This window comes from Wolffia australiana, chromosome 14, assembly GCF_029677425.1.
Source record: "Wolffia australiana isolate 7733 chromosome 14, ASM2967742v1".
In the NCBI taxonomy this organism is placed as follows: Eukaryota; Viridiplantae; Streptophyta; class Magnoliopsida; order Alismatales; family Araceae; genus Wolffia; species Wolffia australiana.
The window spans coordinates 9,729,733-9,757,685 of record NC_135848.1 but is presented as its reverse complement, the minus strand read 5'-3'; the positions used below and the strand labels follow the sequence as shown (position 1 = coordinate 9,757,685).

General features: G+C 36.3%; 1 protein-coding gene across 1 annotated transcript; it reads left to right on the top strand.

Moving 5' to 3' along the window:
- The first annotated feature begins 3,306 nt into the window (after positions 1-3,306).
- LOC144712489 (uncharacterized) lies at positions 3,307-20,234 on the top strand. Its single transcript, XM_078586787.1, has 2 exons — positions 3,307-3,802; positions 20,161-20,234. Exons 1-2 carry the CDS (start codon positions 3,307-3,309, stop codon positions 20,232-20,234), a joined length of 570 nt encoding a protein of 189 aa, XP_078442913.1.
- Positions 20,235-27,953: the final 7,719 nt, after the last annotated feature.

The following is a 27,953-nucleotide window of genomic DNA, read 5'->3' as shown; positions in this document are numbered from 1 at the left end:
TGGATTGTTAGATTTTATGCAAGAAAGGGAGGAACAAATGGCTGACACTTCCAACCACCTACTTCAACTAGGTTGAACAATGAAGATCTAGGGCAGCCTTGTCTCCTGGCTATGGACTTTTGGAGTCTTGTCCTAATTTTATGATAAACTGATGTTTAAATCAAATTCAGAAATATACAAGAATTTTAGTGAATAAAAAGATAAAATCCTCATTTTAACTATTATCTTATATAAACTGTGTGGAATTGTAGGCCCACAAAAAATGTTACCATAGAATTATATTCCTATTTTTATTTCATTAAGAAAGATGATTAAGACCTTAATGATGAGAATTTTAGAGAGTTTTCTAAATACCGTTTCTAATTTAGCAATTATTAGGGCACACTTCACTATGACTCCCCAAAGGTTTGCATACAATTTGAGGTGGATTTCTGAACCAATACTTTCTTCCACCTCAAATAGTCTTGAAAATTTTGTAATTGCATTGGAAGACATTTGGCTAAATGGAGAGATACTCTGATAGCCTAAAAACCAGACAGGACCACCTCTTTACCCCGCATCACTCAATCAGAGTATTACATGCAACCTGTTTACCTTTTGGGTCACCTTTGTTAACCATGGAAAATATAATTTATGGCCCATCTAAGAATTAACTTAGGAAAAATGTTCCAACTAGGGGTTCTTAAGGTCTACCCACACTAACGAGTAAGGGTACAATTTTAGAAGGGTCATATCTTAGCCTGTCTTCTTAGATATTCCCATTTACCCATGTTGCTCCATTTTTCTTAAATTATAGTTGTTTCTCTTCATTATGTTCAGGTATAATGGCCATAATTGGCCTCGAAGGACAATAAAAGTGGTAGAAGCAACCTCACTAAGTCTATAAAATAGCGAGAGGATATCCCTAACCAATTCATCTTGAATTATGTACCTCACATATCCCTCCTTTTTTTATTTGGACCCACTTACTTCCCCAACCTTAAAACGACATTAATACCTCCTAGGTGTCTGAATTTATAAGTGAATTATCCCCTCTATCACTAATTTTCTGCTGCCAATTTTATGAACCTCTGACATCCCTTAACGAATATTCCTCAAAATCTTTAGAGAATTCCTATAAAGATCCCCTATGAAAAAAAGCCAAGATCTCCATCACAAGTTTATGACAATTCCTGATCATATGAATAAACCCTGCAAAGAATCTTTTGAATCAACCTACAAAAATTAACCTACTATGTTCTACAAATCATCTTCTCTCAAATGGAAAACGTGTTCATCCAGATTCTTCAAGACTCGATCTATTTATGAACTGTAAAGGCATTGAAGAGACTAAGGGTATTGACTTAATGTAAAATCAAAATCAATCCATTTATATACATATATATAGATAGGTTTAGTTATCTGTTTTATATCTTTTATGTTTCGTACATTATTTGCTGATCACTACTAATCATAGCAGAGATTATGGGCAGTGGCTAAATGCAAAATCAAAATCAATCCATATCTATATTGGTTTAGTTCTGGCATAACTTCTCTGTTTCATATCTATTTCTCTCGTCTCATTTTTTTAGTTTTTGTCTCAGATATAATTAAGATGTATTTTATAAAACAAAATATTTTACCATAATAGTTTTGTATGGAATTTTGTATAGGAAAACATTAAGGGGAGTTAGCTCCCTTCAAGGTATTAGAAATCTAAGATACTAAAAAAATCTTCTATGAAACATTTTTGGGTCGGTATCCAAAAACTCACGGGGATATTTATCAGAGTTTGGCCTTCAAAAGCTGGTTCAGGCTTATGTTTATCATATTAGGGTATTGAATGATGTTCAGTTCCTCTAACCTTTAGGGCTGATAATTTTGTGTCAAACCATGATTTGATATATAATAAAGAAATTACATCAATATGTTTAAAATACAACAGAATTACTTAAGGAACTAGAAGTTGGACAATGAAGATAAATTGGTAGAAATAACATTTTTTTCTTTAATTTACTAAATGGAAAAGAAGGGGGATCAGAGTGACGTTGAAATTATATATTCAAGATAATTTAGATCTTGTATTCATTAATTAAGGGGTATCCATTAAAATATTTGGATTTTTGTTGAAACTGTAATTCAAAATTATAATACATGAGAAGCATTATTTTAACATTATAGATATAATTTTTATTGAAAGAAATATATAGTTCATTTATAAATAAATTATATTTAATTTTTTATGTATATTTCATTTAATAATTGATTCGATTAGTAATGTTCTATGTATCTCATATCTTTTAAATTTTTAAAGAACATAATTTGGACAAAAAGAATTGAAACCCAATTGAGTTTGTTATATATATATACATATCCCTCTATAAACCATTTAATATCAAATTGGATCCTTGGTCTAAGAAATAATTATGACAAGACCATTCCATAAAATTGTTGATGACTTGTCATAAGGCAACTATGACACAGGCATGACATGATGTGATAGTGATGGATAACATTTGTGGGCTTTGTAATGGTGATATATGACGTGACGGTGATGGAGGGTCTTGTACAGGTGATTTGATGAGAAAACCATCGTGGATGACAGTGGTGAAACGTTTTTTACTGATTAAAGATAGATACAAGGATGAGAGAGAGAGAGAGAGAGAGAATGAGATACTGATAGAGAGGAGAGAAAGGGAGGCCAAAAGAGAGAAGATGGAGAAATACCGAGACACAGACTATGGAGGGAGTTAAAGAGCAATCAAGAGAAAGAAAAGAGGGTGAGAGAGAGAGAAGAGAAAAGGAGAGAAAGAGAAAGATAAGAGAAAAGAAGGAGATAGAGAGATAAGAGAAAAAGAGAGAGCCAAAAAGAGAAGAGGAAAAGAAAGAGACTTGAAGAGAGGAGGGAGAGGTAAAGAGGAGTCAGCAACTCCCGGAGCTGATGTGGCCAAATAGGAACCTTAATCAAGAGTAGTTATTAATGATTAGACACGTATGCCTCATACTCATTAGAGATTAGATAATTAGGATTCAATATAAGTTTCAACATAGATAGGATTCAACATAGATAGGGCTAAATATAGATAGGATCCAACAACTAGGATTAGATCCATTATAGCCGTTATGTCTGTTATAATGGCTATGATTATAACAGATTAACTATACATTACAACTACGAACCTTATAGTATAAATACAAACATTGTTAAATATTTTGGGTGAAGAATAACAACGATCTTAATCCTGTTACGGTTCTCTCTCTCTCTCTCTCTCTCTCTCTCTCTCTCTCTCTCTTCTTCCTTTCTTTTTCTTCTTGATCATTGAAGCGATGACGAACGCTTTCATAGTATCAGAGCGCAAAGCGGAGATCAAAAGGGTTGGAGAAAGTTCTTCAATGGTCACTCCTACAGGATCTATTGGCAAAATCAGCGCAGCAACCGTAGGACAAGTCCCAGTTGCAATTCCTCCGGGAATTATGATCAATCCAAGGTTGAATAGCGAGAATTACCAGATGTGGAAGGGCTCCATGACTCCAATCCTACACGGGTACGATCTAATGAAGTTTATAGAAGGAGTTTCTCCCCCAATTTCAATTGCAGATGCCCATGGAAATGTAGTCAAAAATCCAGAATTTAAGAAATGGTGGAGAATAGATCAGCAAGTCTCGGGGTTTCTCCACCAGACTATCTCAGAATCAGTGTTACCATGCAAAAGTAAAGCAAGGTCTTCATTAGATGCATGGGAAAAGCTAGAGAATACCTTTATTGATTGGAACCAAGTTAGAGTCATGGAGTTTCAATGGCGATTCCACAACATGAAAAAAGGTACACGATCTACTGACAAATATATACAACATTTTAAAACTGTGATTGAGTCGCTTGAGCAAATGGGTTATCCGGTTAACTTATCATCTGCTACATATACATTTTGTAAGAGGATTAGTATCAGCATACTCACAATTCGTGGTTCGCATCAATGTAAATCTTCACAATTTGAAATTTGACGAAATTGTCGGTAACCTGAATTCCCATTAAGCATTCCTGATTTTTCAGCAGGAAGATGAGAAAAATTCCTTCCCACCTGAGGTTAAAAATTTGCAAACTCAAAGAAATCAGCAAGGATCCAGCTGTCAGAAGAAATAATATGGTCGAAATAGGAATTTTTTCCAACGCAAAGGACGAGGAAGTGGAAAATCAAAGATTTCAACCTCGATGTCAATTTTGGTTACAATTCGGACACAGAGCAAGAGAATGTCCAGAATTAAAAAATAATTTTCAAAATTCCAAGTTCATGAACCAAAGTCAGCAGGGAAATACCCAAGCTTACATTGCACCACTTCAGAACATCAGCGATGGCATCCTGATAGTGGAGCAGTGCACCATGTCACTACAGATCAGAACTCATTGATTCAACCACATCCTTATCAACAAAATAACCAACTACAAATAGGTGATGCTACAGGTTTGAAATTTCTAGCAGGTCCTAAGATTACAACTTCAAATAGAATACTCTACTCTAAAGATATTTTACACGTACCTGACATCATTGAAAATTTGCTATCAGTTCATAAATTTACCCGAGATAAAAAAGTTTTATTGAACTTCATGACTTTTACTATCTTTTGAAGATCAAAGCAACCAATCGGGTCCTACTCAAAAGGATAGTTAAGGATGGTCTTTACTATCTAGAAAATCCCAAGTGTGCAAAGACTGTCTTTGTCGGAGAAAAGGTGTCATCAAACATCTGACATTCCAGACTCGAACATCCCCAATTTCGGATTTTAGTTTCCATTATCAATAAATTTGAACTTCATGTCTCTCAATTAGACAGAAATTTCATATGCGAACCTTGCAATTTAGCCAAATCTCATAAGTTGCCTTTCACTCCTAACCATACCTCTAGTAAGTGTTTAGAAGTGATTCATTCCAACTTATGGGGACCTTCGCCTATATTCTCAAGGTCAGGTTTTTTCTTATTATCTTGTTTTTATAGATGATTTTAGTAAATATACATGGATTTACCCTCTTAAAAGGAAAAGCGATCTACTTTCTACCTTTATGGAATTCCATACTCAAGTAAAAATCAACCAAATTGCAAAATTAAATACTTACAGTCAGATTGGGATGGCGAATTTCAATCTCTCAATTCTTATTTAAAACAAAATGGGATTATTTATAGAGTTGTTGTCCTCATACAACTGAATAAAATGGAACAGCTGAACGAAAACATCGTCATATAATTGAAATTGTATCAACCTTCGATCAAACTCCTGAATCCGATGTTCGCTTGAAGGTAAAAGCTCTTCAAGAGATCTATCACCAAGGAGCAACAAACATTCAACATCAAGATTCTGTTATTCCTAAAGATTTATTTGTTTGTTCAAATAGATATTCAATTCCTCAATTGTTAAGTATCAGTATACCAATATTTCTGAGCATATTTCTTTTACAACTCCATCCAAAGACAAAAATAGGATTCAGGCTTTGACTTCCGAATATAATGCGCTCATGGCAAAAAAAAACTTGGGATCTAGTTCCATGAGATCCCAATCGTCATATAATAGGTTGCAAGTGGGTGTATAAATTAAAATATAAATCCACTGGTGACATAGAGAAATCCAAAGCTCGGTTAGTTGCGAAAGGATATAATCAACAAGAGGGGTTTGATTTTAATTAAACATTTAGTCCTGTCATTAAACATAATACTATTCATTTAATGTTGTCCTTAGCAGTTAGTAATAATTGGAAAATTCATCAACTAGATGTGTCTAACACCTTCCTCCATGGTGATTTACATGAAAAAAATTTCATGGAACAACCACCTGGTTTTGAGGATAAATAATTTCCTCATCATGTATGTCGCTTAAAACAAATCTCTATATGATTTGAAATAATCACCATGTTCTTGGTTTACAAAACATACTTCTCAACTACAAAAACTTGGTTTTGTAGGTTCAAAAACAGACACTTTATTATTTTTCAACTTACAACCTGATCCTCTTTTTATTTTGATCTATGTAGATGATATTCTAATTATGGGTCCCAATACTCTTCATATTTTAAATGTGGTTAAACTCTTGCATTCTGAATATGTGATTAAAGATCTAGGACCTGCACATTATTTTCTAGGAATTGAATTCATTAAGCATCATGATGGATATTTCTTAGCTCAATCAAAATATATTGCCTCTATTCTTGAAATAACTAATATGGAAAATTGTAAACCTGCATCTACTCCCTGTATTCCCTCTGAACCTGTTGACTCAAGTGATCCACTCAGGGATGGCACCCTATATAGAAAAATAGTTGGTGCACTCTTATATCTTACACTCGCACGTCCTGACATTGCCTTTGCAGTCAACAGAGCTTGTCATGCACTCACCAAAAATTGGTGATTGGCATTTTCTTAAACACTTACTTCGATACTTAGATGGCACAATTTTACACGGTCGTTTCATTTACAAAGATTCATGTTTTACTTTCAATACGTTTAGTGATGCAGACTGGGTAGGCGATAAAATTTATCGAAGATCAACAAGTGCATTTATTATATACATAGGTTAAAATCTTATTTCCTGGAGTTCTAAGAAGCAACCAATGGTTGCACGGTCAAGTACAGAGGCAGAATATAAAGCTCTTGCTAACTCTGCCTCTGAGATTCTTTGGGTTCAATCACTTCTCAAAGAAATCAAAATAGAGCAATATCATGCTCTAGTTCTCTGGTGTGACAACATTGGAGCAACTTATCTGGCGGCAAATCCAATTTTTCATGCTAGAACTAAACATATCAAAATACATTTTCATTTTGTCCATGAGCAGGTTGCTTCCAAAAATGTTATGGTGAAGTTCATCAGGGGAGACAATCAGCTGGCAGACGCTCCGACGAAGCTGAAAGAAATCTGATATCTAACTTGGTCAAAAACTTGACTTAAGCGGAAGCGTTCTATGATTCTCTTATGAGTTCTAGGGGTTTGAAACTTTTTCTTGAACCTCAAACTCAACTGGATTACAATCATCTATTCATAGTATGATTGTATGAAACACATTTCCATCATAAAGCAAATAAATAACATACCATTGCCATTGGTAATGATGAAATGGTTGAAGTTGATCCAAGAAGCTTTCCTCTTGAAGAAGATGATGGACTTTTGAGCCTCCCTTGTGTTTGGCCTCTACCGGTATCCACACGATCTTCCCTTGGAGGTGAGTTCACTGGTGCTCTCACAGATCCTTCTCTTTGACCCCTCCTTGTTCTCCTTTGCATGCTCTTTGGAATTCTTCCAATTCCAAGTGAGTAGGAGAGGAAGGGGATGAGAAAAGATGAGAGAGAGAACCAAATTTGACCTGGAGTTGGTTGCTTGTGCCCAGGGCCCACATTTCCTTAAATAGGGCTCTCCACATGTCCTTTCGCATTAATTTCCATTATGCCATCAATTAATTATAACTTCACCTCATACGATCTTATGTGTGTGACCCTATAGGTTCACTTATCATTCTAGTTTAATGACTCTAATAGTTGATGATCATCCAATCAACTTTACCAGTCAATTAAATTCATAACTCACTTATAATTTAATTGACCTTGACCAATTTAACCTAATTGGTTAGTTGAGTCTCCTGCCATGCCATAAGGACAAGCTTCACTTGCATTGGCCTAGAAGACAAATGAATTTCATCCATGCATTTTGCTTCATGAAAACCTTTCTGTTATCAATACCATATCAATATAGTCCTTCATTCATTAATGATCTCATGATTGATATCTGGGATATGGTGGTTCAGTCAAATCCCAATCATATGAATCAATTTTAATATGATTGCATAAGAGATCTCCAATGAATCACATCATTGGAATTTCCTTTATTACTCTGGCCAGAGATTCACTGCAATCTATTAGTGAGACCATAACTTCTATTCATCGAAGTTGAATGATTCCTAATCGGCTATTCAATTACCTCCATGATACTCTAGAAGTGCCCAATCATATTTATACCGGGCCTCTAAATAGAAGCCTTTGTCAACATGATCAAAGCACAACTTTCGTACCACAAGATATCTTTGATACCTTAGGTCAAAGGACCATTGATACTATGACAACATGAATCTTCCTGGTTGACTTAGATGTTTAACCATCCAGGTGATTCATACGGATCAATACAGTGAACTTCTTCTTACCAAGAAGCACCTGACACCCATCATTAGTGTCATCACACAAATGGCTATTGGGAACGGCCATTATCATCATCCAAGTGATCATGAAAGATGTCACCACTCTTTCCGGAATATCTAGTGTCCCTTACTAGACTTCCTTCGAATGGGATTGTTTAGGTTAATGTCCTTTGAGTCTAGTGATCCCTAAATTATGAACTCTTCATAATTCACTCAAACATATGGACATTACCTGGGACTTCATTAATCATATATGTACAATATAGAAATAATGAAAACAAGAGTCTCGATAGAATTAACTATAAACTCAAGAATGTACTTTGATTGGCTCTTTAGGCCACCAATTCTTACAGAAGCCACTATAGACAGGAAAGTTTTTACTCCAACAAATCAAGCTTAACGTCCGCGATCAGTCGTTGCACTTGACGGGGGGTGAAGAGGAGTCAGCAACTCACGGAGCTGACGTGGCCAAATAGGAACCTTAATGAAAACTAGATAGTAACAATTGTACACCTATGCCTTATACTTGTTAGAGATTATATAATTAGGATTCAATATAAGTTTCAACATAGATAGGATTCAACATAGATATGGCTAAATATAGATAGGATCCAATGGCTATATCCATTCTAGCCGTTATGCCTGTTATAACAGCTATGATTCACATATATAGGTTTAAATATAGATAGGATCCAACGGCTAGGATTAAATCCATTTTAGCCGTTATGCATGTTATAACGGCTACGATTATAACAGATTAACTATACGTTACAACTATGAACCTTATAGTATAAATAAAAACATTGTTAAATCTTTTGGGTGAAGAATAACAATGATCTTAATCCTGTCACGGTGTTCTCTCTCTCTCTCTCTCTCTCTCTCTCTCTCTCTCTCTCTCTCTCCTTCTCTTCTTCCTTCCTCTTCTTGATCGTTGAAGCGAGGATGAACGCTTTAAAAAGGGACTGGGAGAGAGGAGAGAAAGAGATACTGAGAGAGAGAAAATAGGGAGAGAGATAGACCCAGAAGGAGGACAGAAAGGGACTGGGGGAGAGGAGAGAAAGAGACCTAGAAAGAGAAGAGGGATAGAGAGAGACTGAAAGAAAAGAGACAGAGAAAAGAAGAAGAGAAAGAGACTAGAAGAAAGGAGAGAAAGAGAGATTGAGTGAGAAGATAAAGAGAAAGAGACTCAGAGAGAGGAGAGAAAGAGGCTGAGATAAAGACGAGAGAAAGAGAGATTGAGAGAGAAGAGAAAGAGAAAGAGACTCGGAGAGAGGAGAGAAAGAGACTGAGATAAAGACACGAGAAAGAGAGATTGAGAGAGAAGAGAAAGAGAAAGAGACTCGGAGAGAGGAGAGAAAGAGACTGAGATAAAGACACGAGAAAGAGAGATTGAGAGAGAAGAGAAAGAGAATCGGAGAGAGGAGAGAAAGAGACTGCAATAAAGACGAGAGAGAGAGAGATTGAGAGAGACGAGGAAGAGAGAGATTCGTAGAGAGGAGAGAAAGAGACTGAGATAAAGACGAGAGAAAGAGACTCGGAGAGGAGAGAGAAAGAGACAGATAAAAATGAGAGAAAGAGACTCGGAGAGGAGAGAAAAGGAAGAGAAAGAGACTCGGAGAGAGGAGGGAAAAGACAGATAAAGACAAGAGAGAGAGATTGAGAGAGAAGAGGAAAAGAAAGAGACTCAGAGAGAATAGAAAGAGACTGAGAAAGACGAGAGAAAGGGAGAATGAGAGAGAGGAAAGAGGGAGAGAAAGAGATGGAGGAGGGAAAGAGAGACTGGGAGAGAAAAAAGAGGGAGACAAAGAGGCGGAGAAATGGGAGATAAAGTGAGACTGGGAGGGAGAAAAGAGGGAGATAAAGAAACGGAGAAAAAAGAGAGAAAGAGAGGCTAGGAGAGAGAAAAGAGGGAAACGAAGAGAGATTAGGAGAGAGAAAAGTGGGAAACAAAAGAGAGACCGAGAGAGAGAAGGAGAGAGAGAGACCGAGAGAGAAAAGAGAGAGAGAAGAGGAAGAGAAGATACTGAAAGAGAGAAAAGGATAGAAAGAGACCTAGAAAAGAGGGAGAGAAAGAGAGACTGGGAAATAGAAAAGAGGGAGAGAGAGAGACTGTGAGATAGAAAAGAGGGAGAGAAAGAGAGACTGGGAGATAGAAAAGAGGGAGAGAAAGAGATGTTAAGGAGTCAGCACCAAGTGCGCCAAATGGCCCAAATCAGGAGCCAGCCGAATTGGGACTAATCAAGATTAGTTAGTTATTAAATCAATAAATATTACATACTCGTTAGATAATTAGCAGATAGGATCTAATATATGTTCAAAGATAGTTTAGGATTAAACATAGGGGGTCAGGATTAAATCTAGAAATGGTAGGATCAAATCGTATATAGATGGGAGCACGAGATTTACTAAACCGTCAGATCAATGCACCCTTTCATTATAACGGTTAGTATTTAACAGATCCGATTATAACGGTAGTACCGATCAATGGCTGTGATTGGTTCTCCCACGTTGGTTATAACGGTCGAGATTAAATCGATCTATTCAAAATATATAACCATTGTATCTGCTGCAACGGCTATATACTTAGAACGGTAACTTGCCATTAACGGCTATAATATCATACTATAAATACCAAGCCCATGTAAGCAGAATTCAAGCTTTTGGAATACGAATGATCGAATCCACATCACTATTCTTGCTCTCTTCAATTCTTCTACTCTCCTCTCTTCAATTCTTCTATCTCCTCTCCAATCTCTCTCGAGAATTCTATTCATGGTATCATGAAAGAGACCGAGAGAGGAGAAAAAGAGAGACCAAGAGGAAAAGAGAGACATAGAGAGAGGATAAGAGGAGAAAAATAGAAACCAAGAGGGAAAGAGAGCCATAGAGAGGGAAATAGGATAAAAAAGAGACCAATAGGGAAAGAGAGACAGATTGAGAATAAGTGGCACAGAGGGAGAGATGGAAAGAGAGACCATGAGAGAGATAGAACATGAGACTGAGACAATGAGACAAATAGACACCCGAAAAACAAATTTTTTTTTATAGAACCTCTCGTCCTGTGTAATGGGATGCCATCTGGCAAGGAGTCTAGAATGGAATGCGATGGCCTGTGAGCTGTGATGGTATTGAGAAACATTTTTTCAAAAACTTGGGACATATGAAACGGGGAGATGTGACAAAGTTAATGTCATCATTTTATATGTCACCATCATCATCCGTCCAGTCATATCCCGGATGTCACGTACCAGATGTGTCATTCCCTACTTGTTATAAAGTTGAAGATGTACCATTTGAGTTGAGAATTCATTTTGAATATCATATTTTATAAATCACTCTTGTATGGGGATATGGCTTGAGTGGCCAGAAAATATGGCAAACGTGACTCAATAATAAGGGAATTATATAGAGAAGGAATAGGGATATCACTAACATTTATATTAAGCTCAATGACTATCCATCCTCCTAGGTCATTCAGATATACTTATTAAATTTATCAATCATTGTACACTATTGTATTCTTAGATACCAGTTCATACTGTATAATATTGGAAGATTTATTCTAGTTTTAAAACACTCAATATTGTATTCCATTATTGTAGTAATTAAATTTCTTTAGGATGTGTGTGAGAGAGAATGGTTCTAAGTTCTTGATAATGCAATCATCGCTTTCAAGGATATATTTGTGATGAACAAGTATATTATTTGGGTATGTCAAAATCAATTAGAATTATGATCATCTTTTATTAAAATACCAGTTTAATTTAAATTATACATCTAATTTGTAAGGATTATGATAAGATCATCTTGGTTGTTATACATACTGATGCCGAAGGTTCTTAATTTATTCTCAAATAATAATCTGGGTCACACTCAAAATTAGATATATCTCAATCATCTTATCTTTTGATTATCAATTTATGTCCCATTTATATTTCTATTTTAAAGTCTTAAGAATATCAAAACCCCAAATCTACAGAGAGATTTGATTTTTGGCTAAGGAAAATAGCTAAGATATAAGGTATATAATCTATTTTCATATATTCAATTTTATTTAATTAGTTTAATTCATCCGATTAATTTTTTTTTTGAATAAAATTTTTTTTATTACTATTTTCATGGTATCATGCAATTTATTACATTAATAAGTTACATTTTAGATGTTTATGTGCATTTTCATGATCATATATGCAGGTTATCAAAACTTAAAAAGATTAAACTCATATTTAGTGCAATCTAATGAGTTTTCTTTATATTCCTGACATTTTTTAGGAATATTTACATGGAAAAGAAAAAAAACAAAATTATGAGTAAGAGTGTATTTTTATGAATTATTTAGAAGGGCTTTATGATATTAATCACATTCGCTTTGATTATAACCCATGATAAAAGGCATCATTATGGGATTGTGAGTTATGATGACATAATGCATTAGTCATCGCCCTAACTTATATTTTTGAATGCAATAGGGAATCTGAACACACTACAAAATACATATTTTGAAATTCCAATAAATGCAAGGGGAGATTAATATAGGTGCAAGAGGAGGTTTTCTGAAACCAATACGAGTTTTTTGGTTTATTACATTCTTATCAATAATTTTGTATTGGCTTATTCTGTTTGCAGAAGAAAAATTCATAACCTGATTTAATTCCACATTTTGGATCCTCAAGGATGCAAAATTTCATGCTTAATTGCTACACACATGTTGAATATGAAGAAGATGTAGATCCCAAAGCTGATTCGGTCGGCATGGTGGAGAAAGATGAGGAAATCCATGAGTGAAAACGCTCTGACTTGCGCGCAAAATACCAAATATTTCATATGATTTTTGTGCCTAAAATTAAATGAAAGCATATATGAGGTGGGGTATACTGATTAAAAAAACTACATTTAAGACTCACCTCCATAATTGCGCATATTTGAGGAAAAAAAGAGGGCATCCGGAGATCATCAAATCTCATGAAACGTCATTTCTGATGATTTTTTCCTGTTTAATTTTATTTGTATTTTTAAATCACATTAAGCATTGCATGTACGCACTCTTGACTGAAAGATTTGACTAAGGATCATCACTAAGCTCGTTTTGATCACCCTAAAATACAAAAACTAGTATGAATCTTCTTTCCATTTTTTATATCATCATTACCTTTCTTCACATCAATATCCTGTCAAATATTAATTATCCTGATATATTTTTATAAAATATTAGGAACTTCTTGATCCTCTCACTACCTTCATTTTATTCTTCTCACCCATTGTGCCCTCTATTCCAAATCTAATTCATCAGTATTTTATTCTTCACAAGCTCACACTAAACTTCATAAATTTGTTTTTGTGGGATAAAAATTGATAATTTATTATTTTTAATCTCAAAGAAAAACTTCATATATATTCTTCTCATCATTTCCTTGGTATAGAATTTATCCCAAATTTCAAGCTGCCACAAAAGTTTGGTGAAAACTTCTTGTTGGTCCATATCTGCTTTTAATGTTTCATATAGACACAAACATAGACACTAAATTGTGTCAGAAAATGTCAAGTCTTATACCTGAGTTGGTAGAATGGCTTGGAGATGCCTAATCAACTGTAATCAAGATGCGGAGACTTGGTATATTTTTTTTACCTCCCATCCCTTCCTCTTATCCAGGACAAGCCATGTAGCATCCTCATATCTAGACAGCATCTACCTGATTTTTTTTATCATAACACATAGTACCGTATTTTTACAAGGGATAATCTTCTTCATCCGTGACTCTTCAAAAATTGTAGAAAGTAATCGAAGTCAAATATTAATACTTCAGAATCCTCATACTTTGAAAAGTGATATTTAGAAGTTATGTTTTAAAAGAATTCAATTTTCATTCTACTGATATAAAAATGAACATGAAGGTCAACCACCTCTCATTTTGGTCCTAGGCCATGCAAATCCCCACAATGTTGACCTAGTCCATGATGAATCTTTCCCTCTTACATAGCACTGTATCACGAAAAATATATTTACTATTTTAGTTCTAAATTTGAATTATACATATATTGATATGATCTATTCTCCTTGTCAAAATAAAATTCATATGTTTCGTTTGACTGTTGAGGGAACATTGAGGGTCCATGATTGATAACATCAAATAGTTGATGACAATAAATGTGTGACTTATTTTTATTTATCATATGATTAAAATATAACCACATGGATAAATCATATTCTTTTTTATGTCTTCCCTTGGTCTTAAGTTATCTTATTTTTATTTCAGGGTTTTATGACTAACCCCACTTGACTCATCAAGTGAAGTGGATTTATTCAAACATCTTCTTAAGGTTTAATTGATATGCAGGGATTAAGGTATGTAATATTTCTTGGGAGGAATTAAAGACAAAGCAAGAACTTGGGATTTGTTCAAACCCGTTAGAGATGGCTCAAAATGGGAGTTTAAGACATGGTCTCATATGCTTCCCAATTTTTAATATTGAATGCTAATTTCTAATGGGCAATTAATTGAACATTTGATGGAGTTTCAGAATGTTTCTATTAACCAATGTTGGCCATTCAAAACCCTCAAATTTATACGCAATCTAAGTTCTTTGATTTTTCTCTCTTTAAACTCCCTCTTTCTTCCATTTTTTTATCCTGGGATATTTCCCCAAATTTTAATTTGTAAAAACCCTCCTTATTTTCACATTTGTATGCATATTTTTTCCTCACAAGTGAAGGTCAAAGTGATCTGAAGCTTGGAGAAGGAGATCCGATGGAGAAGAGATAAAGTTCATCTAGGGTCTACCTTTATAGACGTTTGTGAAGTCTTCCACCTTTTATGAGTATTAATTGTGTCTTCTTTCCAGTTTTTTTCCAGTTGGATATCCTTGTTCATAGCTTTCCAATGCATTTTTCAGAGAAGATATATTGTTTTTTGACATGATATGCCATGGTAAATTCCATTGCCTTTTGTGAAATGGTCGAACAGCACACACTGTATTTATTGGGCCCAAACTACCACCTGCTTTTTGTGCTGGCCACACTATATTTTAAATTTTCCATAAATCATAAAACTATGTTAACTGAAAACTCACTTTTTCAAGAGCTGTTTCTATTTATCAAGCCCTTACTCACTCTATGCTGAGCAACGAAATTATTTTAAGATGTATTACATCAATCAGAACCTTGAACTAATATTTAACCCCTACTTTTTTTTTATCATTCATCTCTTTAAACCTCTAGCTGTCTATGTTTAATAGATCCCGTGTTGTTCCCATTTGTTTCCTTTTTTGGCCTTTCAGGACAGATTTGTACTGAATTTTTCAACATGGTATTAAAGTCAGTTATGAAGTATGAGTCAATATCATTCTCCATGTAAATTTAATTGTAATTTTACTTCTAAATAAAATCATAAGCTAACTCAAATCTTCCCATTTTTATTCGATTCATATTTTGTAAGATAACATCTATTATAGGGTTTTAATATTTTTTTCCTCAGATTGATATAATTAGAGTGAAACTTGAGAAATTTTGTGTTACATCTTTTACAATTTTTGAAATTATAAATTTAGCTTGTGGTTTTGAAATTTTACTTGGAATCACTAAAAAGAGTGTTTCATGTTGAGAGTTTCCTATTTTTTTTGACTCTTTTCTCTTATTAAAATATGTTGGTATGATGAGTTTCATTCGATGAGTGTGATATAATTAATTGTTAAATTTGACATATGTTTGTTAGTCCTGTATCATCTAGAATGTAGTTTTCGATGTCAATTATACACATGTTTGTTACTCTTATTTTCTCGCATTTTTATCTTTATTTTGTTATTGACAACTCAATTTTCTCTATTCCATCTGGGTCCGTCTAGACTCCTTTTAGCTTCCTGACATTGAAAATATTAAAAATTAATAAATATTTTTATTTATAAAAATTTATAAGCCCAAAAAATCTTGGGTATAACCAATTATCATTTCAAGTGTTCATGATTAACTTGAGAATCCCTTCATTTTTGCTTTCTATATTTTTAAAATACTACCCTTTAAATGTTTCTGAAAAAAGATAGCATCTGGTGTCTTTAAAAATTATTGGGGTTATGTTACCTTCTCCCAATATTATAAGATGACTAATCATACGCGATGGAAAATCATCTGCTAGTGACTGACCTGAAAAAAAATTAGGCGCCAAAAGAGTAGATATTGTGAAATCATATAGAGGTTATAATATAATAATCTGACAAAGATTATAAAATGAAATTTCATCTCCAAGCATCATTTTCCTATATGGTGACCTTGAACTTGAGTGATTTTCTTGAATGTATTATCAACACAATAGATTACAGGAATCTTTCCTGGGAAAAATCAATGATGCGTGAAATTTAAGCTCTCAATTATAATCTTGAGATTATTAGACGTAAATTGCTTTATCAACTTATATAACTAGAATGGATATATGTATACATATAAAGCACATTTAATAATAGAAAGATGTGGTCAACAAGAGGTATCTTATTAATTTTGAAACATTTATTCTATAGTTGAGATCACAACATTTCAAAATTTTCCTTCAATAGTAATTGTCGTAAATGACATATTAATCAGTTCAATATTTTTAATGCATTTATTCACTTCGAGTGATTAGGGTTTAATGGTTGACCATACCGTAAGTCCTCCTAGGACTATCAAGTGGATGAGGGACTATATGTACATGGTAACTGAGGATGAACATGTTCCATGAGAGAGTCAATATACACTCCCTATCTTCTAGAGCACGAGGGGTAGCTGATGTTAGACGTCGTCGGGGACGTCGTCTGGTCGACACCGAATATGATGGTTCGGTGCCGATAAGTGATGATGGTATCGAACGTCGACAGTGTCATCGTCCGATAGATGAACCCTAACGGGTTGATGTAACTACGGTGCAAAGATGAGTGCCCTACGTGTCGTACGTGCATGCTCTGACTCGAGGGGGCGCCGAGCTCCAAGCTTGGATGGGGTCGCCGGGTGACGGCGACAATGGCCTCTCGAACCTCGTCAGAGCGACGAAGGCGTCTTCGGTCGAACTGAATCTTTCTGTAGATCTCACACATAACGAACGGTCTCGTCTGTACCGGTAAGACACTCAAGTATCATCGTAGTTTTCCCTCAATTCTTTCCTCTCTCACCTATCTAGCCCCAGCGCGGTGGAATCAAGACGAAGTATACTGCCAAAGGTAAAATAACAAGCGGCGGAGAGAGGACGTACCTCGTCGTCGGGTGGCTTGTCATGCAGGTTGTTCGTCGATAGCGGCATCCGGAGCAAGTGCAATGGAGAGGAGCCGGAGAGCGTTTGGCGGGGAGTGAATGAGGGATCGAGGAGGATGGCGTGTGGCGAGCCTTCAGCTCCAACGGCATGCAGGGTGGGGGGGTCCCGGCGAGCACGCCCCTAAGGGTCGGTGCAGACGGGGTTCAATGGAGGCCGTTAGTGATGACTCGCCGCAATGACGGAGCATGGAGTGTGGCAGCCATCAGTGGCGACACAGAAGGCTTGACTGTCGGTGGTGAGGACACGAACTGGTGATTTACGCGTGGTTGGCTGGCGCTAACTTGGGTGGTGTCAACTATAAGCTCTGGTGGGCGCCAGTAGGATAGCGGCCCAAATCGACATTGGCGTGTCAAGCAGAATTTCTGTCTGGCAGTGGATCAATCAACTCAATCGGCATGGGAGATCCGCGTCCATCGCCCTTCCCCTACCTGACATTAGCCGGCCTGATGGAGGTCTCGGTCGACGGCAATTTGTGAGTTCAACCAGGTCTTCCCGGCCGAGTTGACGAGGCCTGGGTCGACTGTTCAATCCACGAGAGTGTGGCCGTTCCGAGTTCTATTGAGCGTCCTTCTGCTGCGTAAGAAATGCCTCCACCAATTTTACTCGACTTGGGCGTAGATCGATCAGGGGAAGGCCAACATTTACCTCCGGTGGCAGGGTAAGCTCCTCTGCTAATTACACCCTAGATTGGGCGTCGGTCAGCCTGCCTATAATCCAACCACTCACTCGCCAATTCTGAACAGACAACGGCCAAACGACTGCTTCGCCGGTGTATTCTGCCGCAAAGATCTGTTATGGAGGCCCTTTCTCCAGCGAGCAGAAGAATGCCGCTCAATTGTCCATCAGAAGAAGATCTGAGGGAGTGTTGTGGCATTCAGAAAACTCACCCGTATATGTTGGTGAATTTCACACAGAATTCCCCTTTCCTCTCAATTCTCTTTCCTCCGTCCTCTTCTTCCCCTCTTCACCCTCCCTTCTTCCTGTGCGGAAGGTGAGACCTGTCTTCCTTGCTGAATATTCAACTCAAAAAAACAAGGAAAACAAATCTGAGAGTTTAGGGCGCCCCTCTTTCCCTTATAAAATGGAAGGTCAAAATGGGCCCCTAATTTGGGTCAACAAGAGGAGAGAAAGGGGTCCATTAAGGGGGCCCTTATATATTGGGCCCCCTCCTTACAAGATAAAGAGGGGTTCCAAACTGGCTAAGGATCCCTCCCCATGACGACGACGACGAGCGTAGAGATGCATCGCGGATGCGACGAAAATGCGACGACGAGACGAGAAAAGCACTAAACACTAGAAAGAGAGCGATGAAAATGAAAAGCGATAAGTGAGCAATCTCATCCGAGCTTTGATGACGGCGGCGGGCGGTACGGACGACATCGTCAATGGTCTTCGATGGCGTGTGCCATCAGTAGCTTTGCACTCCACGTGTTGGAGACTCAACGTAAAAATCGATCTAACATAAAATTCATCTATATAGTCAACTAATTTGGCACACCAATAAATTTTATTGGGCCTCTATAGTTGTCAACTACACTGATACAAGGACCTAGAGGGTCACAAAAATGGTCTTTTGGACGTTGAAAGATATACTTAAGTTCAGGGATTTTTATGAAAACTACCCAATCAGTAACAACTTAGTGGCCTTCCCCTTCTTCACCCTTCCGTAGTGCTCCACTCAACCCTTGATGTGATCAAGGCAGCGTAGTGACGACAACGGAGGTTGAACGGAGCTTGCCAAGGTGAAGGAGAAGATTCAAAGTCCCATGGACCAAGTGGGTATGTCTAAAGGTTGCACACATGAGCAGCTCCACATGATTTAGTTGAGGATCCAAGGAAACAAGAATGTGATCCGTGCCAAGGTTATTCCTTTCATGATTTGGTTGACGTTGTTACGATTCTATTAAAGTCTTCTACTTTGAATCATCTTGAGTTGTTCATCCAGATCCAGGCCTCAAAAATCAACAGTCATGGATCCTCAAAAATCCAACCCATTAGATTTCTTTAGAAATATTCAATATTATAGGGTGGAATTTAACATTTGGCCTGCCTTGTAGTGGGCTTGGGGCCAAGTCAGCCTAAAAAAGTGAGCTCTTTTCTATGTGTTGTTTACCTAAGGTCATGTCCTGTTCAGTTGTCCCCTTGTATTATTCCTTCTCATCTTCAGCCGAGCTGAAATTGACCTGAAATGTATTAAAATTATTATCCTATATCCACAATATCAGAAAACCTCATGGTTTACTGACACTCGGCCTTAGTCATCGTAGTGTCTTTGATAGTTGTATGTCTTTGCACATGGACAGTAATCTTAGGATGACCCTATGTTATGCTAGGACATGTGCCCCTGGGAAGACAGAGGAGATAAGCCCAAATCAGGGTTGCCCACCTAGTGAGTGCTGCCATATACACTATCACATTAGACTTCTAGTTTGCAGTAGGCTAACAGAGCGCTATATTTGGAGGCATCTCCATCTTTTCATGCTGTTTTTTTTTTCTTCAGATAGTTTTAAGAAGGTAGAAATAAGATGGGTTTAAAATGTAGAATGTCCTTCACAAAATTTCAAAATATTCTAATGTTGAATGTCCTTGAGGATGTCATCCAATCGGAACCAAGTATGATAGCTCGGTACCGATAATGGATGGTGGTATCGAACGTCGACGGTGTCGTCGTCTGTTGGATAACCCTAACGGTCGATGTGACTATGATGCAATGAATGAATGTCCTACATGTCATATGTGCAGGTGTCGACTCGAGGGAGGCCCCGAGCTCCAAGCTCGGAAGGGATTGGCGGGTGATGGCCACTGTGGCCTCTTGAACCTCGTCAGAGCGACGAAAGCGTCTACGGCCGAACGGAGTCAATCTGTAGGGCTAGCACATAAAGGACGCTCTCATCCGTACTGGTAAGACTCTCAAGTCTGTCGTAGTTTCTCTCAAACTTCTCTCACCTACCTAGCCCGAGCGCGGTGGAGTCAAGACAAAAATTTATTGCAAGAGATAATTAAGCGAGCGACGGGAGAGGACGGCATACCTCGTCGGCGTGGCTCATGGTGCAGAATTTGTCGACAGTCAGTGGCGGTCAAAGCGGGTGGGGAGGAGCGGCGCTGGAGAGTGGACGTTGGCTCGATGAGCGACGATGATGCCGGAGCGATGGTAAAGTGGCGGAGGAGAGGAGACAGTGGAGCGTCCACGGAGGTGAAGCAGCTTGAGTGACCCTGCAGTACCCGTTGGAGCTAACATGCACTAGTCAGCTCGGGCGAGTCATATAGCAGGTGCGAGCGGCAAAGACTCTTCACATGCGGAGCGGAGAATCCCGACAGCATCTGGAGACGGGGCGGGCCAAGCCGTCACAAGCCGGCAGTTGCCGGAAGCAAGGACGTCACTTCAGCACAAGGGGAGAGTCAAGTGGGATGGCCCTCATTCAAGATGTCCTAGTCTGAGTCCAGTCCAATCAAATGGAACTTCAATCAAGGGGCCCCGGTCGATTGTTTCCACGGCCTGACTGGCGGAAGTCCCAACGGCGGCAGAACTGAACGTTCTAGAATCAGGGGCAGCCTCACAGCGTTGAGAATCCCTCTCGTAGTACCCTCAGTCCAGGGGAAAAGTCCACTAGAAGCCCAAACTCATCAGCACCGCATTGGGTTCACATATCCACGGCGTTGCGGTAGGTGAACGGCAACGTTTGGGTGGGCGTTGACCGGCAGTTGCAAGAAACTGCCCGGACTGTCAAGAAATGTCATGGGGAATTTCCTTTGCAGGGGGGGGGGACTGGAAAAGGAAGAAAAAGGAGGGGGCGAGGGAGGGAAATCGTCAGATCTTCCCTACCCCTTCTAGCGGTCTTCTTCCTCCCGACGGTGCTGAACGTCGACCGAGTAGGTCACAAATTTGGGCCTGCGGAAATGTCCACGGCTGAGGGGCCGAGTAGGGAGAGGTGGCACGAGGGAAGGGGGAGTCGTCAAGTCCTTTCTCCCCTTACCTCCTTCCGGTGATTTCCTTCTCTGGCGGCTTCAGTGGATCCTCCTCTTCCCCCCTCTGTTGATTTCTCTCGACGGAAGGAGTGAGACCAAGAACGATTAAAAAAAAACAAATCTTCTTAATTCCTGGTCTAAGGCGCTAGGGCGTCCCCCTCTTCCCCTATAAGGGGGGAAGAGGTCAAACGGGCCCCCATAGTGGGTCAACCCAAAGAGAATGGGTCCATTAGGGGGCCCTTGTCTAATGGGCCCCCTCATTACAAAATAAAGGGGAAATTAAAATAAAAAGAAAAGAAGAGGAAAAACAAGGGGCACAAGGGAGGGTGTCCAAAAATGACTACGGACCCCTTCCTAAAGATGACAAAAACACGTACACGGGGATCGTCGCAGTGGGACGAAAAAAGGATGACAAATACGGAAAACACGAAACACGACTAGGAAAACGATGAAAATATAAATGTGATAATCGAGCACTTTCACCCGGTCTTTGATGACGGCGGCGGGTGGCGCGGACATCGTCATCGATGATCCTTGATGGCGTGCGCCATCACATTCATATCCATATAACTTATGCAGTGTATATTAATTATGATAAATTTCTGAATATATGATTCTAAAGTATACTTTACAATAACATAACCTGAGCATTAATGTATGTATGAACTGAAAGATAGCCAAAGATCAAGTGGACCCAAGATGAGCTACGTAGGACCATCTAATCAAGAGTCATATCTAGTCCCACAATGAGTCAGCTACATACTTTCAATTATATTCTTACTATGATTGATGATTTTAATGCAGATAAATTCTTCCAATATAGAATTCACTAAAGTTCTACTTACCATAAATATCCTCTCATTATATGAATATAATCATTCAATGTATTTGTTAAGCATAAGCAACGTAGTTGATCTTAAAGAAAATTCTCATCATATGTCAATTTTGCATTCCAATTCTCGATGTCCCTTACTGAAATTGCAAACCAAAAATAATATAGTTCTCTATTCAATAACAATATTTAAGATGATTCACAGTCACTTACAATAGTCCATGGGTTTGATATGCCGATTCAACTCAAAAAGTAAGAACTTAGTCATCAAATATCGATATCAAAACCTATTTGACTATATAAACTTTCGACTAAGTCCGAATTAATATTATTATATGATATTGAGTAAAAAAATATTCCAACCCCTGTTTTAATCCAATTATCTAATCCAACTAAAATATATGAATATAGTAAATCAATCAATCTACATAGTAAATTCGAAGGCTTCTTTAAAAATGAAAAACATATAAATTTGATAACTGCTAAGCTTAAAATTAATAATAAATAAGTAATTTTAAGTTCTTAAACTTATGTAAGGAACTATTCTAAATTGACATATAGAATAAATGGAGGAAGCAATATATTCACAAAGAGGCAGACATAGGCTTTAATAATTTTACTTTTCTTTGAAATAACAGAAACACACTTAGAGAGAGAAATATGATTTGGTATGGAATTTATATAAATTAATATAGTGCATAAAATGCAGAAGCATGAATATCTATATGCATATCATTTTTATTTATCATTTTTTTAGTGCATGCACAATTACCTCACTTATGGCTAGGGATAACTGTTTCTGCTAAGTGTATGACCCATTTCTTTAAAGCACACCTAGGTGGGTGCATAGTCAGTAATAATTGAAACAGACTCAGTGCCTTTGCTAAAAAGGTCTGATATATTTAGATTGCGTAACGGTAACAGCATACTAGGTTAACATCATATTAGGTTAACCAGACCCTTACACTTCATTTTTACCATTTTTTAAGGTTAGCTCTTGCATTATTCACAATTTAAGGGTAAAATAAGAAATTTTGGACTTATTTTCCTATTTTATTGATTTTGAAACTAACCCCAGTTTGCTCCAGAGTCAAGTAGATTTCTCTCATCTAAAACATAAGAGAGGAAAGAAAAACCCAAGCCATGTCCTTCATAATAAAAAAAGGCTAATACACAAGAAGAGCATTCTTGAATCTTAGTGAAGCTATTTTTAAGAACTGGGTCAAATAATGTCAAGAATTGTTGAATTAACCTAGACGTTAAATTTGAATGATGTATTTTAAAAATCTGAGATGGCATGAACGTGGATCCAAGCTGTAAACCAAGTAATCTTAGCCCCACATACACTTTGAATTAAATATAATGGATCTAAGAGTCTGGGCACTTTATTTAAAATCTTCTCCCCCCTTGTTGTACCTCATCTTGGATTTCTACTCCCAAATTTGTTTTGCAGCCTTGTGCATCAGATTTATGTAATCCATTCTTTTTATATAGAAGTGTAGGAGATAGATTTCAAATTCGGTCAAGATTCTTGGAGGAAAAATACCAGTAGGCCCTTAGGGAAGTGAAAATAAGATTTGTATGATCTCCTGTATGCTTGGTTTAAATTTTCTCACCTTTTTCTTATGGCAAACATTTATGTGGATATCATCGATGAAAAACTTTCCAACACATAAAAATTCCCTTAAAAATTCCTCATGTAGCAAATGTTATTTTGTTTTTATTCCACTATCCGTTGCTGCCCCATTCTATTGTCCAGCGAGCGCGCCAGTGCCCACACATTGCACACCAGCCAGTACACCTTCCAGCAAATTTGGCAACTAGAGCACCAGCCAAAGGTTCTAGTTATCCTTTTACTTATTTCTTGCCCTAAAAATCATCAAAATTTTTTGAAACCTAGTAATATATTAGAACCAATTAAAAACAAAATAATTATTTCTAATATTTATTTCAAATTTTTCAATGTGTTTTCCTTAATTTTACTTACTTTTATTTTTAGAAAATAGCTAAAAATAAAAAACGATATATAAAATAACATGACAGATCTTCAAAGATAAATATTGTAACTATAATTTAATCTCTACTTATAAATCTTATGAGCTTAAGATAAATGTTGTGTCGGTTCTCTATATATATATTTGTAGAATCGACAAAAAATCAGATTAGATGTTAAATGGTTCAATAGACACATCTTCTGACCTAAAAAAGTTTCCAATATGAATCCAATGTCATATATTGTGTAGCAAATTCTGTTAAATCCATCAAATATAATTTTACTCAAAATATAAATTTAAACATTTTAAGCGATTTTCTAAAGTACATATGATCATTTTTAATGTAAAAAAATGTGTAACATTTATTACATTTATGGATTTATTTACATGTTTTGATAGTATTATTCAATTAATTTAATCATTTTTTGCCTAGCAACCAAATTCATACAATAGAAAACAAAAACAGTTATTTCGAGTGGATGCCAATAAAATGACAGAATGTAGTTTATAAACCTAATTCAGAAAGAATTACTTATTTATTTACCAAGTATAACTGTTTATAAGAAATGAGGAAGGAGTGATGGACACATTTCTGTGATACACATTTGGAAATTCCTCTTAATCATTTTTTTGTGGAGATATCCTAAGACAGAGATCAACCATCATCTCCCCAACTGATCTCCACAGTTTATGAGAAAAAATCCACCAGTAATAGTGAAACAAAAAAAATCCAAACTAAAATAAATTTCGAGTTATCAATTTCAACCTCAACCCCATAGCCATAGACTAACTAGTAGAAGTTATTCACCCCCTATTCACCCTCAAAGCCTCACAATAAAATTCACCACCTCTCATATGTAAGTTCATAAGCAAAATTTAAAAATTAACACCGATTTTGGTTCAGTTTACATCAAATCCCCATCACACCAGTCAATTGTCATTTCCCTTAATAGATTCTCACTATTTAATTCACATGAAAAATTAAAGGACGTAAAACAAAATATGTATTCTAATTTTTTATTTTAATATGTTCTGGAACTGTTATTATGATATTGGTATTTGATTAAACCAAATATTTGGACTAAAAACAGACAAATTAAAATGTTAAAATAGAGGACAATAGAGATAGATATGTACATTGGCTTGGGATTTGAATCTGTTTTGATAAATTGAGGTAATTATTTGAAAATATAGTGATTTATACTTAAAAGAAGTTGATATTTGTCCTTTTTTGAAACTTGACATGGCATCATAAAGTACATTTTAATCTAAAAAAAAATTTAAGTAACAAAATGGGAAAATGAGCTAAAATAAGATTAACTTAATTCCATACAAAAGTATTAAAAAAATGTGTTCAATTTTTCTTGCAGTTTAATGCCATCTGTTTTATTTTATTATAATATATTATTTATCTCCATGTTGATTTCTTTTTTTTCATTTTCATCGACATGTTAGTTTAATGGGTTCGTGATTTGACTAAAAATATCAGGAAGTCAAAGAGGAAACAGAGATATCGCTAATCAGATCCACTATTAAATTTGAGCTTCAAGTTGAAGACACTTCAACACATCGGCTAATGTGCGTGATTATTTTTATAGCATCTGTACCGAATGATGCATGAAGTAATCATGAAGATATTAGGTAAGTAGTTATTGCATTGATCATGAACATTTTTTACATTATTACATGAAAGTTATATCTTAAAAGACACAATCAGTGTAATCTAATAATAATATTGTTAAAAATTTGTCTATAAGAGTATGTAGTATATTCTTCCTCTTTATAAACCCCTTTGTTAATATTTCTCTTTACCAGGTTAGCGAACCACAAGTTAGGCGGATAAGAGAGAGCAACAGCAAAGCATTATAAAATATAAAAAAACTGTTCATGATGTTAGAGAAAGTACTTATTTTCTTGTCTCATCTCCTGCAAACAAAGCCTGATGATAAATAAATAAACTCACTTCATACCCCAGTATTGATAAGCCTAAATTTGTTGTTGATTCAATGTGAATTTAATTGTGTCATAGGCTATTAAGCTTATGCAATAAAATTTAGAATTCCCTTTTATAAAAGAAAATACAGCATGAGAAAGAAATCCATCCGCGGGAAGGCTACCACAATTGAAGTTATTTTATTTCTTATTTCAATTGAAATGTTTGAAGAAGATAGACATTAGTATTTTACTAAATATGACTCTTCTTCTGTGATTTTCAGAGTATTATGAGAATTTTATAAATTTTCATTCTTGGTTATGGAGTTTCAGAAGTCAAATTTGTGGTAAATCTTTCTGGGAAAACCAAAATCAGTTTGTATATATCAACGAAACCAGATATAATTCTATTTGTTTTTGTATTTGTTGAAGAACTTAAAGAGAAAATTTTGAAATTCAAATTGACGATGAAGATCAATGAGTTATTTCATAAATTTTATGAAGAGATGTGCTAGATAGAAAATGGAGTTGTAAGACAATAAAATTCCAAATATATAGACAGAAAGCATATACAGTGATCTTGAGAGAGAAAATATATAGAAAATGAAGAGAAATCGGGGGGATTGGACTTTTAGGATTGTTTGGTATAGATCTACAAGTCTAAGATGGTAATGGAGATGAAAATTATATTTGATAAGTTCTCAGTGCTTGGATTTTATTCTGAATGCAAATAAGTGTTCTTGACTATCCAATCATTACTAGGGCATGAATATGTCCAATGTACGTTGGCATTGTGGTGACAATCAAGAAGGAAATTTCAGACTCAATAATTAACATACAAATTGGTTTAAGAAACAAGTACTTTTGACTTCGGAAGCAACATGACAACTATGTTGGGAAAGCATCCTCGATGTGTTTCTATCTCTCCCGGTCATCAATTTTATAATGTAATTGCATTAATAGATAGATGGTCAGGAGGAAAATTTTCATTCCAAATTTCATCTCCATTGGATAGTTGGGTCTCAAGATATTTCCGTTTTTATTTATATCCACCGTTGGATCATCATTCTCTCACATCCACGCAGGCGCCAACTGGATTGAGATTTGTGATCTGATTGCCAAATTATGCTTTCCTTGTTTTCTATGCCATGCAATCACTGGCTACCACATTTCCCTAGCACTAGCAGACAGGTTAGAGAGAGAAGATGAGCATAATAAAAAATAAAATATAAATTAATTAATAAAAATCCTTTGACACCCTTGTGGAACTGAAGTCAGCCCCCCAAGGACACAGTCTAACCCACAAACAGGTGCCACATGGCGAGCAGGAATAACATACGAACAAATACGAACTAAATGCCTTAAAAAAGCAAGAATACATTTCTGGCCTCTAAAATTCATTTCTCCATGATTTAGTCATACTAAAATTCTAGAAAAATGCAGAAAAATCAGGAGACATTAATAAATGCCTTTAATATTTCAAAAACATAGTTTTCAGACCAAAAAAAATCCTTTGGGAAGTTAATCTCAGAAAATCTGCAAAATACCGAAAATTCTTGGAAAATAAACAATCACAGACAGAGCTACATTAATTAGTTGAATCCATGATAACAAAAATATGGACATTTTTAATGACTCATGTGAGGATTGAAGTATTAAAGATTTGATGCATGCCAAGTTGATTTGTTTCATGGTTTTTCCTGATGCCATTATGATTCCTTTTTAGTCTTCTGTTGTGAATCATTATATGTTTTTCATCCATTCATTTCATGAAGGAAAGGTAAGGTAAATGGGTGGGGATGAAAATGAAA

Excerpts from the sequence above, each read along its gene's own strand:
- LOC144712489 (XM_078586787.1), top strand. The coding sequence starts at position 3,307 with ATGACGAACGCTTTCATAGTATCAGAGCGCAAAGCGGAGATCAAAAGG. Across the intron at positions 3,803-20,160 it reads ATTCCACAACATGAAAAAAG|GTGTCGACTCGAGGGAGGCC; the intron begins GTACACGATCTA and ends TCATATGTGCAG.